Genomic DNA, 16,717 nt, shown 5'->3' on the forward strand with positions numbered 1-16,717 from the left:
TTTCGGCTTTCCATTTGTCATCCATTCAATTCATGTGGTATCTGTTTTCCACACTTTTGATTTTTCCCACAGCTTTCAAACGTTCTGAAATTATTTGTTGTGCACCATAGTAACATCTTCATCCAATATTGCTTGCAGTTCGGTGTTTTCAAACTCTTTTGAAGGTCTCCCACGTTCTTCATTTCTCACATCAAAATCATCATCCCTGAACCGTTGCTTCTGATAGAGCATGACCACTATATGCCTCAACAAACATCCGATGTGACTTTGCAGCACTTAGAAACAAAAAATCAACGCTTTCCGCAAATCATCACTTTTCGATAAAAAAAATATTGGCATTTTGAACACAGATGTTTGATGTTTGTTCATGTTTGACATGTCATGACTAACAAACAAAAAAATGAAGGCTCGTTAACAACGAATACTCCCTGTCAACAGATACATATGTATCTTAACGCTCACTTATTACCGGTACATTAAGTTCTGATAATAACATTAATATATTGTTTCATACTAATTAATAAAATAAGTTTCAATGACATACATATGTACATGATACGTTGAAATTTATTTGTTTTTATTTTATTTTCAATACTTCCTTATTATATTTGCGCTAACCTGTCCAAAATAATTGGTTCCATAATGTCAAAACTTGCTATTTTGTTTGTTTTGTTTTGATTTTATGATTCATTTTTGAGTTATAAAATATACAAAACCATCAATATGAAAATAAATACATTTCAATCAAAAAACAAGTGATTTTGGCATTATGGATACAAACACTTCTTCGAGGAAGCACGCTTCATATCGACACAATCTTCTAAAATTTTCAAAATGTTCGGTTTCACTATGCATGCTAGAATTTTCTTTTTTCTCCCGTTTGGCACACAGCCGAAGTCAATGAAATGAATAGCTATTGAAATCAGGGCAAGTAAAAGTTATGAAGAAATCGGAAAAAATCCAGTTTAATAATTATTTTTTTATTTTTCCCTTACTTATAATCGTTATATTTTTATTTTTAACTTTCAAAATAACAGTTATTTGAAAGTTCTCATTTATTACTCACATAATAACAGTTTGCAGTGAGTTTTATATTGTATAACTCTCACGCAATAAGAGCTTACTCCTCAAAGCCTTTTCTTTTGCCTGTAACTGCAGCGTTCATTAACGATTAATTTAACCAGTAATTGCCTTGCAGAAGTACGTCGCATAAGGGTTAATGGTTAAAAATCGATTCATTCTCCTACTTATGTTTTATCTCTAGATTTTATTTGTTGTTATTCAGTTTTTCAGTAGTTTAACATATTTTTGATTTTTAGAAATGAGCAATAAAGATTCAATTGAACAACGCATAATTGCATGCGTAAATAATGAAATTGGTAGTGATTTCAAGAAACTTCATCGCTCTGCTGTCTTAATAGACAATTACAAAACTTCAATAGAACATTTAAAGGAAAACGTACGTCTTTATACAGTTGTGGTCCTAATTTTCGTGTTCAATTAATTTTATATCATTTTTTAGTTAATAAACAAAAACCATGCCGATCTGACAAATATTGAATCGGCACTACAGTCTCAGCGTAACTGTAATGAAAGCCTGGAATTCCAAAATGAGAAATTGACCAAGTTTGAGAAGCAATTATCATTAAAAATTGATAAATCGAATGAAGCGCTCTGCGTCGTCCTTAAAGATCTTGGAAATGTACGAAGACTGCAACAGTTGTCGCATTACTTGAAAATAGTGCTAGATATACAAGAGATCAGGTATGATCAGGCATGACTGTGTTCGTCTTTTTCCACTTTAATAATTATTTTTCATAGCCAGAGTTTAAGTAACGCGGTTAATGGAAGGGATGAAGCCAAAACGGTAAATATTTATTTGACGCTATTTGAAGATAAGGATTGTGAGAATAGTGTAATTGGACGGTTGTCTAATATTGAAGCACATTACCTCAAACTGTTCGCAATGGAAACCGCTTCCTATTGGCATAAAATTCTAAGCGAAAAGTTCGTAAGGTAATTTTGAATAATATTTTTCAGTTGATAATTAATAATATATTATATCAAAAAAATAATGAACCTGTCGACAAGTTAATCTCCAAATTATCTCTGTTGTTTACTTATGATTGTTACAAAAACTGATTGCGTTTAGTGTTTTTTATAAATCTTCCAACCAATATGATGTTAAACAATGCCCTTGTTTTTCATTAATTTCTCTTTAATTTAAATAATGTTCCCCAAAAATGCAAAATCAGGGATTCTGACAACGTCTTCAAGTATGCATATTGAAATTTTCAATTTTTTCAGCTATTTCAATTAGTGAACATTTGTTGAATCAAAATCTCTTCCCAAAGAGTACAATTGCATTTCATCAACGTACATATTTCAGTTTTTTAAATCACACGATTTAACGGTTGACCAGAACTTGGTCACACATTAACTATAAATATTTTGTTTATACATTTAATTTCAATGATATATTTTGCAGATAATTTTCATTCACAGCAATACTATTTATGTACTTTAATGCAAATAAAAAAACGGGAGAAATTCCAAAAGTTAATTTCCATTAACTACATATGGAAATTGCTTTGATCTCAAAATTACCTTAATCATACACATCTCCATATGAGCAAGGATTTGATTACTTTGCATTTTTTAATTCTAGAGAAATGGAGTCTATTTTAAAATCTATGCGTTGGGGTTGTAAGGAATATGATTCATTGACGTTTTCGCCATCATGTGAGAGTATTACCAAAGCTAAGCTGTTAGCAGAATATTTATTTCTGGTAATTCAAATAAAATTATTAACTTTTTTCTTAGTAAATTTATTTATTATTTTAGATCAAATGCCCTATTGAAGAGGACGAACCACTGGAAGTTATAACGCCAAGCATTATTTGTCAACCACTTAACACTGTCACGAAATTGTTGCTGGCCCCATATCGACAAAGGTACAATTAATATTTTTGTTTATTATACTCTCGCAACATGTTGCTGAGTATAATAGTTTTGTTCAATTAACGGTTGCTTGTATCATGTATATGGGATTATATATTCGGATGACTGTGCAAAAAGATATCTTAAGTAAAAATTGAGGTGATGGAACTTGCTACATACAGACGTAATTGGACCACTAAACGACCCAATACGTGACTATGACCTATTCGATGTGTTTTATCGGACTTAGATTCGGTGACTGAGATGATGTTTCTACCCCTATAATATAAAGATTTTAAAACTTCCGATATAAAATCCTATAGTCATCGTATAAGATATCTTAGTAATCTGAAGTGAACGCACAATATATACTATAGTTTGCTAGCAAAAACCGACCCCCGAATTACCCAGCCATTTGGTAAAATAATTTCTGGAATTGGTAGACTTTTTTCTCATATACCCAATATACTATATTAAATCTTATCCCTTATTAGTGCAGACACTTGAATAAAATCGGGCAGTAATGCAACATTTTATTTATAAAGTTTTACCAATACCTATAAATAAAGCTTCACCTTTGATTCCTGCAATTAGCTACAGTATAAGATGTTATACTGTCCCCAAACACAGTCCTTTCTTGTTTTTTTTATTATTGAATACTTAGTTTTCGCACAAACCCACCTAGTTTCCTTCTTTGAAGGTTTCAATATCACTTCACGGGCGTACGCCAAACGAATCGGCTGGACAAACCGGAATGGTACTTTACGCAAGTACTGAATTGGATCAAAGAGGTCCATATCTTCGTGGGAAAGACTTTTCAACAATCGGCAACTAAAGCTGGTATACTGGACTACAACATACGGGTAAGAATTAATATTAAAGGTGGTGGGTCGTGTCACGTTGCACAAATTTTGGAGGAGATGTATTTTTAGAAGTGGAAAAATTTACTTTCAATAAAATACATATATGAATTAAAAACAAAAAAACGTTAGCTTCGACTGCTCCGGAGCTATAATGCCCTTTATAAGTTTAACTTTACTTACAAAAACTAGATTTTCATCGGTCAGCTTGCGTGGCAGCATATGCCCACTTGAACAATTTCTTCTTAAAATATGTAGCCGCTTTGAACTTCATTTTGATCAATAGGTTCGTTGGACAGCTATATGCTAAAGGTCGCTTTTGCGGTGCTCTGCTCCTCTTGCATTCTAGCATTGGCAAACGTCCAGTTTTATCCACTGTTAAATTTTCGCTAGACTAAGCATGTCGATAGTTATATGTATCTTCTATGAACCAGGCAAATTGGTGACGGAGTTTTGATTACAACGGATTGGGGTTTCTCGCTGACCAAGCGGGATTATTCTATAACGGCAATGTGTAAAAGTACTAAAAGTGCTCTAAAGTTCGAAATAGTAATGGATATGCAAAAGTGACATTTTTACTAACATGGCTTTTCGTGTTTCGAAAACTACTTTGCTGATTTAAAATAAGTTATTTAAAATACTATTAGCAAAATGGGACCATATATATAATACATATGTACGTCTAATGACCCATAATGTTGTCTTAAAGTCTATTAGCTTTGTTAACTCAAGCATCAATTAATATATCGAATTAAAACTTGGCACATGTTGGTATGTAAACATTAAATTATTTTGATACTTATGAACACAATAAGTTAGTTCGACATATTTTGACGCATTCAGTACATTACTAATAATGAGTGACTTCACACCTCGGCCTAAATTATGACGCTTTAAATCGAAAATATTGGTACAGTTTTATTATCACAACGTATGTAGTATATACAAAAATATCGCGTTCAGCGCACGTCTTTAAGAACGTCGTTCGTTTGATTGCAATTTTTTTTATTTAAAATATCTTTAATTAAAAATTTTCTGTGTTGGAATTAAAAACTGAGTTTTGATTTTTTAATTATTTTTGGTAAATTTAATGTTAAGATGTTTGGGATTAAACGTCAATACTTCTCTTAGCCCTCATATAATTAATAGATATATAATATTTTCGAACCTCCGACAATCTTTATATCGAAAATATATACATATATATATATAAGTTATCTTAGCTAAACCATAGTGATTTTCGACTTTCGAGCTGTCTTTAATTAATTAGTTAATTTTGAATTCTTTCGCAACATTTTTAATAAAAAGTTCACCTGAAAGTATTAAACAAATTTTAGAATTTTAGTCATTAATTTATAAAGAACTAGCTTTCCCGCGGCTTCGCTCGCATTGAGTTCCTTGAATAAATGCCAAATATCATTAACAATACCAAATAACTAAATACAATTTTGAAATTTATTTTACATACCTGTTCAGAAATGGAACTTCACTTTCTTGAATTGAAATTTATTTCATCGAATGTAATTGCATCATCCGTGGCGACTTTGCAAAAAAGGCCTAAATTAAAACCTTCTGCATGTATCAAGGTGCATTGTGCAAATTTTCACGTCGTTCAGCGAATACATAACGAAATGGTGTTTCATTTTTATGTTTGGAAATTTTGTCCAGAATAGAAAAGTTATTGTTCAAGTGTCAAATTTTATACAATATATTTTTCCGTTTATTTACGACGCAATGTTGAAATGTAGATATGTAGGTATTTGATTTTATATAAACATAGTGCGTACATTTACTCATAATGACCCTACCAATATATTAATTTCTGTCCGTATGGTTATCTTTACAGTTCCTATTTGTTGAATTTTGAACGTTTTGTTTAATTCAACTTTCTCCTGTATATAGAAATAAATTCTTAGAAAATTGAACACACTTTGTACCTAAAATGGAATATTTTTTACAGCTGGAATTCATTCGTGGCCTCGTGCAAATGATAATAGAAAAACTTACAGCCGACATTGAGGATATTAGCCGGGATGAGCATTTATTTGCCCATTTGTTAGATGAAACGTTAGCGTTCGAAGCTGAGCTTCGGGGAAATTTCGGCTATCCAAGTAGTTTTCCAAGTGTGATATGTGTAATAACTCAACCTGCATTCTTATTGAAATGGATTTCTCTTGAAGAGCGTTGTAAGTATAAAAAGTTCTAAGAACTTATAGTATATAATAAGGTGATAAATAATTGTTTACAGTTTGTGCAGAAAAAATGGACCTTATATTACAAGGTGATGATTCCTGGACGATTATTGATCCTTACATATACGATAATGATTTAAAAATCCCTAAATGCGCTGATCAATTTATACGACTGCTTGAGGCTATAAAAGAGAGATATGGTACACTTATTCAACCAGGACAACAATTACAATTTCTTTCGCTTCAATTAGAACTGATAGAAAATTTCCGACGACGCCTGGTTCAACTTTTTAGTAGTGGAGAAGTTGAAATAATATCCATTTTGAACGCTATAAATTACTTGGCTTTGGTGTTAAATGAATGGGGCGAAAACATTCATTATTTGCATTTACATGCTGCATTAGTAGGGCCGAATTCAAATGAAATTCAATCAGTGTTTGATCAACCAGTGGGAGAACTAGAGCATTGGACCAAGAAACTTATAGAAAACTTGGCGACAAAGGCGGTAAACGAAATAAAAGCAAAGTCAATGGCCTATCGACATGACTGTTGGGCTAGTGTGCCTGATCAAAATTGCAAAGAGCCATTTATTTTGTCTTCTAGTGCAGGAGAAATGTTCCAGGTAAATTGTTACCAATGATTATGATTTGAAAATCACATATACCTTTTTCGTTTTATACATCTACATACATATTTATTATTTAATTTATTTTGTTAATCATACTACTATTATAAAGGCGACAGCTTGTGAGAGTGTATGTTTATTAATTCTTTTCCAGAATTTTTTCTGAGAATACTTTTAAATTTATTGATCCAAAGTATTGGTAAAAATATTTATTTAGAAAGGAACTACAGCTGATCTCCGGGAGTTTCTCACAAAACAAACGTTTTGCGGTGACCACTATATCTCTGAACTGGATCCTCTGGAAATAAAATAAACTGAACAGATTTCGTTAAAGTAATGTTAAATCTAGTAATTAATTAACAAATTAAAATTTCTTGACAAATTGGGAGTTTCTAAAAACGTTGCTTGTTCGCGATGGACTCCTAAACTTCTGGTCCGATTTTAGCAAAATTTAGCACACTGTGTCCAGTTCGAACTAACTTAGAAGATAGGATAGTAAAAACAATTCATAAATAAAAAATACAATGAAAGCTTAATTAAACGGACATCTCCATTAACCATTCCCATTGGTTATGTTTATTAAGTATAATTAAGTGAACAATTCTATTAACTGAACAGAAAGGCTTGTAACCAAACGTTGAGAAAGTAGCCTTAAATTCATTATTTTTTCCAATGAAATTTATTTGTATGAACATATTCAAAATTATACCTTAAGTACAATCCCTTGGATTCTTATACCGACAAAAACGCGTGGCCGGATACACTAGTATATTGGGTAGTCGAAAAAGTCTGTTTGTATTTTTAATCAAATTTTAATTTTTTTTATATTTATACTAATAAGTAAATAAATAAATATATTGGTCGACCACGTCTTGCCTTTTTCTCGCTAGAGGCATTATTCCATCAGTGTAAATCGAAATTTCGAAATTTCCAGAATGTAAGCGAGAACCATTGTTGTGCTACACGAACTGATACGGCATCGTCTTTACAAATTTCCTTCGTGGCTGGCGTGGCATTCTTCCCTTTTATACAAAATATAGCGAGTTTCTTCAGCATTTTCACTAATTTTTGAACAGCTGTAACTGATTTTCAACTTTCCCGAATTTAATTTTCTTTTGTGATTTTCACAATGTGAGCACTGGAGATATAAGACTTCAACGACATCTATTGACAAAATACGAAAAGACTTTTTCGACTACCCAAAAGCCATAAGTCAATTTGTGAGGTATGTTAGCAAAATTAGAGGAACGTATAGTATGGGATATACTATAGTTTAAATGGCCAATTCCTTGTACTATATATACATATGTATGTATATTCGTCTCTCTACTGGACTTTATGCCGAATATGTCGGTCAGTGTGTGAGATATATTCATGAAACGAAGACTAACAAGTCATGTTATATTAATTTTTATTTGCAATGTAATTGGTGCTGACGGTGCTTACGGACGAATAATGATTGTATATGTATATTTTTCTTTGTTTTGTAGGTAATGGTAACAACCCTTCACAATCTGGAGCGGGATCTATCTTTAAACCTGTTTAATCTTACACTGCGTATAATAGCTAACCACGTAGATGAATTTCTCTTCGATAGCCTTGTTATGAATAACAAATTTACACCAGCAGGAGCCGCCCAATTTAATTTCGATATGACTCGAAATCTTTTTCCCCTTTTTGGACAATATTGTCGGCGGCCAGATTTACTCTTTAAAAAGTAAGTAAAGAATAAATCCGTGCAAGCGTTAACTTTTGAGAAATATTTGATATATGTGTGCATGTTCATGACCCCTGGTGCACGTGCGTCTGAGATAGATTTGAGTGCGTATTAAATATCGCTAAGTATAATAATACGTTGTTTTGGATATTTATACTTCTCCAATAAGTAATAGTGAAGCACCAAGACTAATCTTGATTTCTCCCAATAAGGTCTTAGCTAGCTTAAGTGTACAGTACAGCTTCTATCCCATCTGCGCATTGAAGCTGCCACAATCCTATTTTGTATTTGCTTTTATTACATTTGCGTATGCCATATTCTCAAAGTCACCTTCGATGTCTAGGAAGACGAATATTTCCACCTCTCCGTTGTCCTGCGAATTTTGTATTTCCTCATGGTAGCTGGTAGAGACCAGTATTAGTGACCCTACCAGCTCTGTGAGTATGCTGATTTGCGAGAGGAATGCGATCCTCAGTGCCTTCGACCTTATTTCGTTTTTTATATTTTTCATGCCTTTTAACATGAGGGAAGTGAGGCTAAGTGGTCTCAAAGTTTTACCGAGTGAATAGTTCTTCCTTTCTGTATTAGGTATGACGGTTAGATTTGCTATTATCAATTTTTCTGAGACATACACCATCGAAAACATATCTCTCATCGGCCGAACAAGGTTTGACAATAGGACTTTCCATTCTTGTTGTAGAAGTGCTGGAAAGGTGTCCTCCCCCGATAACTTATTTTAGTATGTCGAGAAGGATCCCAATGTTTACTTAATTTAATCTACAGTGAAGAGAACCTTTTAATTGCGCAATCTGAGCGACATGGCTTATGTGCGTTCACTAGTGAAATTTGGTCAAATGGCATACGCAAGTAGAAGTGCTTTTGCTCTTTCTTCTGTCTTGTCAAGCAGACTGGTCGCATCTGAGGTTGAGGAGGCCTTGCCAGAGAAATTTTTATATTCCGCTTAGTTACCAGTACACTTGGCTAGCTAACTGCCATACTCCCTTCATCCATGCCAGTTTTTCCTGATGTAGTCCAGACGGAACTTCTTATTTACAATGGGCTTGTAAGGCTCAATGTCGCCATTGAGCCACCATTTTGGTTTTCAATTAGTGTGCTCCTACGAAAAAACACTGTCATGCTGCGCATGATGATTTCCAGCTTCGGAGCGATTTGCCTCTTCGTCCTAGACTAGCGTTTTCGTCCTTGACTAGCAGCAGACCTAATTTGAAATAAACAGCATGTAAAGAGGTAGTGTCATCCATAATTTTTTCATGGGCCTTTGAGCTCTTTCGACCCCAAAGTCATTGTTCTCCGTTCGCTGGCTGATTCCCTTTTGCTCTTGGATTTCGGGGTCCTTGAATCGTTATTTTGCGACTTGAAATGTGTGGCCTTTTGCTATCTTGCCTCTTATTCGGCATACTGTTACGGCTTGAAGTGTAAAAAATAAAACAAACATTTAACGAAGATAAAAATAAATCATTAATGTATATGTACTTGTATAATATATTATTAATATAGTTATGATGTATTTACACATAGTCATAGATTGTAAGATCTAAATATATTTTTTTTATTATATAGAGTTCACGATTCCAGCAAGTTGCTAAACGCCGCACGTGGTACTGCACTTTTGTTACACGAAGCGCTAATATCTCAAACAAATCTTGAGCAAAAGATGAACGCACTCAAGGATTTGGGCATTGTTAATTTCAAATATCAAACCTGTATACATGTTCTAGAACGACGAACGGACTTAAAAGTTTTGTAATAAACCAATTCCAAATTGAAATGCTGTGTATGTTTAATTAATTGTATATATAGTAAATAAAAATTATATAATATAAGTCAACTATTGAACATTCAAATCCACTTCCGATTCCACTGTGAAAAGAAAAAATATTTAAATTTATGTTTGGGAGGCGAAGATCAATTTCCAGATAAACATATTTCTAATCTATTATTTAAAAGATTTAAACATGAATAGATATGTCGAATTGCGTAGCAGCGAACTGCTACTAAAAAGAACACAAAGCGCGCCATCGTTGAGTGCCACGGTTCCTTTGACTTTCCTCGTAGGCCCCTCACCTACATACATAAAAACTGTTTTCGGCAACAATAGTATTATTGTGAACGCAATCTAATGATCTGAAAAACACTGAATATGGAGGATATTATTATTAGCTACTATTTAGCATAAACATATAAAGAACAATATTCGCTAACATAAAAATCCAATGAGCAAATTTTTAGTATGAGGAAAGCGCATAGAAATATGTATGTACACCAGCTCTTCGGCAAAATAAATTTTTACTGCTTTAAATCATAGGAATTATTGTTTAAACAACTTTAAATTTTTATAAGTACTATTTTTTCAATAAGCTAAGATGCTAACGGTACTAATCAAGCCACAGACAACGCCAAAGATAGCGGGACTTTTGTTGCGCACCAAAGAAATATGGCACATGTGTCAAAAATGTACGCTCATTTCGTTTCAGTTCTAGTTATTGTATCGTACACCCCTCGAATTTAGTAAATAAAAACTCGTTTTTTTATAGAAAAGCCATCTTATTAGAGTTAACTTTTGTAGATTTTTCAACTATTTGCGTTTTTTGTAATAAGATAGGCAAAAGCAAAAAAATAAAAACATAAACAATAAAGGTGAAAATTACCCTTAAATAGTAAAACCTGTAGGTAGAACTTGAACATAAGGTCGGAAATTATACAAAACTTTGCCATCGAAGAAATAATCACTTCTAAGCTAAGATCTGTGTTTTCTAAGCTTTCACGATAATAATTTAATTTCCAAATTTGCGTAGACTTATGATGGCTAGTTTACATTCATAGATTTCTAAACGTATTCATGCGTATTCATATGGTGCATTTTGAGTCAAAAGCCCCACAGGCCTATGTACACTGCTGGTCTTAGGTTAGACGCACCATCGTTTTTTTTTCAATAAATGTTTATATTTATAATCCTACTTGTTCTTATTGTCCGAAATGCTTTTCTTTTCAAAGTTCGAATCTTGTCCGAAAAATATTTGCCCATAGTTGGTTGATTTGCGAAAAAATAAATGTACATTCGAAAATTAAAGAAATGGCTATGGCCATCACGTGCGTTTTCGGTTGGTCATTGAAATAGACGCACTTTACATCTTTTTGTCTTGCGTAAACAAGTTCAGTTTTTTTAAAGGGGTAGTAAGGTTACGAGTTTTTTTTAATGATTTTTCAGTTTTTTACAACGCTCGGAACTCAAAAATAATTTAAAATAAAAAAACTCGACAGCGTTACCTCACAATTTATGTAAGGAAAGACTGTGCAAAATTTCAAAAGGATCGGTTCAGTAGATTTTGAGCTACAGAGTTCACGGACTGTAGATAGATATTTAAAGAATCCAGAGGCATATGGAAAACACTTTAAAGGAAAAAAAAACGTTATCTGAACAATCACTACGCAAAATTGTTAGAATTGCTTCAAATTCGACTAAGTCTGCAGCTAAGGTTAAAGAATTAGGCGGAGTAAAAGCAAGACTTTCAACTGTTCAGCACACAATCAGAAACGCAGAACACCTAAAGCGTTTAAAAATTAAGAAAAAAAACCCTCTCTGAATGAACTACGCAAAGAAAAACGGCTTCGATTCGCAAAATAATACATGACGTGGATTGTTCAATCTGAACGTTAATGCCATGACCTGGCCACCATATTCTCCATATCTTAACGTAACTGAAAATGTTTAGGGCTGGCAAATACCGAAGATATACGAAGATAAGGAAACATTAACAGCAGCTATTAAACGTGTTTGGAGCGAGATTTCCTTGACTTACATAAATTCCCTGTATCATTCTATGAAGGACCAGATATATGAAGTTATTACTAACAAAGGAGGAAGTATTTAATACTGAAATTATTATTATTATTATTTTTTGTCTTTTCTAATAAATCAAATATTAACACGAAATAAAAATTTAAACTGAAAAAAATACTTTTCTTATAAAAAATTTAAAGTTTAAGTGCGTATATTCTAATGACCAAGAAAACGTCACCTTTTTTTGAGTAGCTTTAAGAAAATGATTTAAAAGCACAATTTTGTTAAGTTTACATTAAATAAATTATTTAATAAAATGTTTTGAAATATTTTTCAACTAACAATTCATTCTCTGGTTCCATCAAAATTCCGTTTGAAAATGAGCAACTTATGTACTTATACTTCACGAGGTGAATTCCTTCGTTGTGAGCTGAATTTAAAAACGTTATTCAAGTTTATACCTTATAAAATAGTACACTAAAACGGAGATCTAAATATAAATCACAGCTTGGGCGAACCTAAACCGCTACCGTCAAGCATAGTCCGCATTAGAGATTACGAATGATGTAAAGAAATTTTCAAAATAATGTAAATCCTCAAAATATGCTGCACAAAGCTGGACCAAATTGCGAAAATTTGCTAAAAAAATATGTTAAGAAGCTGAATGAGTTTTGGGACAATATATGGAGGTCAAATCTTCATGGTTTGGATATGTATGGCTGTAGGTAATTTAGAGTATATAATAGATGGAATGGACAAACATCGCACAGTAGATACAAAAAGAGTCAGTCATAGCTCGAAAAATGGCAAATGCAAAAGGCAGGCAGACGACGCTATTAACTCAAAAATAAACCTAACAGAGATTTTCCAGTTTAGTAAGATAGTGTGTCAATGCAATTTTTTGGTAGGTAGATTAGTTTATTACGAATTGGTATTGTTACAAAAAGTAGTATTAAGTTGTATTTGTATTACTATATGCATCCCTGATTATGAACAATAGCTGTAGGTATATGGAATAGCATTTGTCTTGTTGTAGACATCTGGCGCCACACTGTCTGCTCGTCTAGTTAAACAATTGCTGAGTCTGGCGCCGCGACTGTCTGCTTGCGTCTGGCGCCGTATAGCCGTATGTTCTGGTAATTTCCAGACGCGATATTCTAGAAGGACACGTCGGCATCAGCGAGAAGTGCGTGGCTATAGCCGTATGTTCTGGTAATTTCCAGACGCAATATTCTAGAAGGACACGTCGGCATCAGCGAGAAGTGCGTGGCTATATAAGCCGTGGCAGCGCCAACGTAATCAATCAGTGCTAAGAGTAAACTGCTATAGTGTAGACGAGTTGTGAAATAAAGAGTTGTTGAATTAAATTAAACAGTGTTGATTTTATTTGTCAATCCAGAGATACGAACCTAGCAAAGTAAACTAGCAAGAGTAAATTCGTAACAATTGGTGTCAGAAGTGGGATTGTCAAATAATCCAAATTCAAGATGGTTAAATTCGGAGAATTGAGAATTCAGCAAATAAAAAAAGAACTGGAGGAGCGTAATTTGCCGATAAGCGGGCAAAAGGCGGATCTGCAGGCACGATTACGTGAAGCAATGCAAGCGGATGGAATTAATGTGGACGAGTTCGAATTTAATGGGCCAGAAACTTCTACAAAGGTAGAAGAAAAAAGTAGAAGAACAACGAACATCATCAAGCGCAGACACGAACATGCTGTTAGTGGCTATTAAGCAAATAATAGCTGAAAATACATCACAAATAGCAGAAAATGCAGTGCAAACAGAAAATCGTCTGGCACAGCAAATAGCTGAAAATATATCACAAATAACAGAAAATGTAGTGCAAACAGAAAATCGTTTGGCACAGCAAATGACGCAAATAGCTGAAAATACATCACAGTTAGAGTCTCGCCTTACACAACAGATTACGGAAAATACTACACAACTACAAAAACAAGTGCAAGAGAAATTTTCAAAATTTGAAGAAGAATTAAGCACTTTAAAAATGGCGAAGAAAATTTAAAATCAGAAGTTCTGCAATTAAGTAATCGTGTGCGAGAACTGCAACTACATGGCCCTGCACCATCAACAAATAATCAAAGATTGAAGGCACCCACATTCGATGGAAGTATTCCATTTCAAATTTTTAAAACTTCAGTTTGAAAGACAGCGATGGCCAATAACTGGAATACAGCGGACAAAGTGGCGTCCTTGTTTGTATCATTGAAAGGACCTGCGGGCAGAAATCCTTCAGACTATTCCAGACTGTGAACGGGACAACTATGAGGCATTGATGAGTGCGATAGAAAGACGATATGGCAGTGAGCACCGGAAAACAAATATACCAGGATCGAACTGCAAATAGGGTCAGAAGATGAACGAGTCATTGCAAGAGTTTGCAACTGAAATCGAACGACTGGCTCATTTGGCAAATGCAGATGCACCTGTGGATTACATTGAGAGGGTAAAAATTCAATGTTTCATAAATGGAATTCGTGATGTGGACACCAAACGCGCCACATATGCAATGCCAAAAAGAACGTTTGCTGAAACGGTTTCGCACGCCCTCACACAGGAAACAGCTTCCCTACTAAGTAAACCAGCACACAAGTACAAAGGGTTGAAATGGAACAACCGGCGCTGATGGAAGAAATATTGAAGACTCTGAAGACAATTGCTGCACAGCGAGTAAATACAACAGGCAGATGTTTCAACTGTAGAAAAGCGGGTCACTTTGCCCGAAATTGCAAGATAAAAGTAAACCCATCAAAATGGAAACAACCAACAGAACACCGAAAGAGGATTCACCACAAAAATGCGGATGCATTATCACATCGCCCTTGTCCACTGGAATTTAAACATTGCTCCAAATCAGAAGGAAAAGAAGGTATAATCGACGTGCGATCACTGAATATAGAACCTGAAGATGATTGGACTCCTCATCGCATCAGAATCAATCAGCTGGAGGACCCTGATCTTGCAAAGCTGGTAATGGCCAAAGAAAATGGGGTACGACCACCAAAGGAACAAATAAGTAGCGAGAGTCCAACTGCAAAAGCATATTGGCCCAATGGAACAGCATAAACCTCGTTAATGGATACCTTCATCGTACCTGGGAAAGCGAAGATGGCAAACATTCTCGTCTGCTGATCATAGTACCGAAGTCCATGATCCAAAAGTATTGAAAGAATATCACAATGGACCTAGTGGAGGGCACCTTGGAATAACAAAAACTATAGAGAAGATTAAACAACGGTTCTACTGGATCGGTTGTCGAGATTCCATAGCAGAATGGATAAGTAATTGCGTAGAGTGCATGGCAGCTAAGGTCCTAAAGCCAAAAGTCGCGGTAGGCTACAAACAGTACAACGTGGGATCACCATTTGAACGAGTCGCAATGGATATTGCAGGTCCGTTCCCAACCAGTACGGCCGGAAACAAATATCTACTGGTTGTCATGGACTATTTCAGTAAATGGCCCCAGAAGTATATGCCTACCAAACCAGGAAGCGAAGACCGTAGCCGAAGCGTTTTGTAGAAAAATTGGATAACAAGGTTCGGAGTGCCCGTCGAATTACACTCAGATCAAGGCAGAAATTTCGAATCTTCCATTTTCCAAGAAGTCTGTACATTATTGGGCATCCACAAGACACGGACAACAGCGTTACACCACAATCAGATGGGATGGTAGAGAGATTCAACCGAACGCTCGAAGAACATCTACGGAAAATCGTCGATAAAGATCAACGGAATTGGGACAAGTGCATCCAGATGTTTCCTGCTGGCGTATCGTTCAGCGAAGCACGAGACAACTGGTTACACGCAGCAAAGATTATTTTCGGATCTGATCTGCGACTCCCTGCTGATCTTAAGTTTGGAACGAATCCTACAGCTGTAAGAAATGAATGGAGATTATTGTTCTGCCTTAAAGGAAGAAATGAATGAATTGCATCTAATGGTAAGACAGCATACGCATCTGATGAGCAATAAGATGAAGGACCGGTTCGATCAAGCGGCAAATTCAAAAAAGGTTTTGAAGAAGGTGATCTTGTCCTGTTGTAAAATCCACTTCGAAAGAAAGGCTTGTCCCCGAAATTGCAGACAGCCTGTGAAGGACCCTATATGGTGATGAAACGACTTAATGACGTGGTATACCGAATACAAAGAAATGGGAAAGCACGATGTAAAATGAAAGTAGTACATTTGGAGAGGCTCGCCCCATTTGGTTCAAGAGGATTTGTGCCTAATCGGGACGATTAGGCTTTAGTGGAGGGCAGTGTTACAAAAAGTAGTATTAAGTTGTATTTGTATTACTATATGCATCCCTGATTATGAACAATAGCTGTAGGTATATGGAATAGCATTTGTAGACATCTGGCGCCACACTGTCTGCTCGTCTAGTTAAACAATTGCTGAGTCTGGCGCCGCGACTGTCTGCTTGCGTCTGGCGCCGTATAGCCGTATGTTCTGGTAATTTCCAGACGCGATATTCTAGAAGGACACGTCGGCATCAGCGAGAAGTGCGTGGCTAAAGCCGTATGTTCTGGTAATTTCCAGACGCAATATTCTAGAAGGACAC

At 34.8% G+C, this 16,717-nt stretch overlaps 1 protein-coding gene across 2 annotated transcripts; it reads left to right on the forward strand.

Moving 5' to 3' along the window:
- The first annotated feature begins 1,244 nt into the window (after positions 1-1,244).
- On the forward strand, positions 1,245-10,183 carry LOC105225602 (RINT1-like protein). 2 transcript variants are annotated; one of them, XM_049458957.1, is made up of 10 exons: positions 1,247-1,459; positions 1,523-1,764; positions 1,822-2,016; positions 2,669-2,789; positions 2,845-2,954; positions 3,641-3,803; positions 5,761-5,986; positions 6,049-6,614; positions 8,108-8,334; positions 9,916-10,183. In XM_049458957.1, exons 1-10 carry the CDS (start codon positions 1,322-1,324, stop codon positions 10,100-10,102), a joined length of 2,175 nt encoding a protein of 724 aa, XP_049314914.1. In that variant the 5' UTR covers positions 1,247-1,321; the 3' UTR covers positions 10,103-10,183. The 2 variants fall into 2 exon arrangements, with proteins under 2 accessions (XP_049314915.1, XP_049314914.1); XM_049458958.1 differs by lacking the exon at positions 8,108-8,334 and having other exon boundaries at positions 1,245-1,459.
- Positions 10,184-16,717: the final 6,534 nt, after the last annotated feature.

The sequence above is a fragment of the Bactrocera dorsalis genome, chromosome 5, assembly GCF_023373825.1.
Source record: "Bactrocera dorsalis isolate Fly_Bdor chromosome 5, ASM2337382v1, whole genome shotgun sequence".
NCBI classification, from domain to species: Eukaryota; Metazoa; Arthropoda; class Insecta; order Diptera; family Tephritidae; genus Bactrocera; species Bactrocera dorsalis.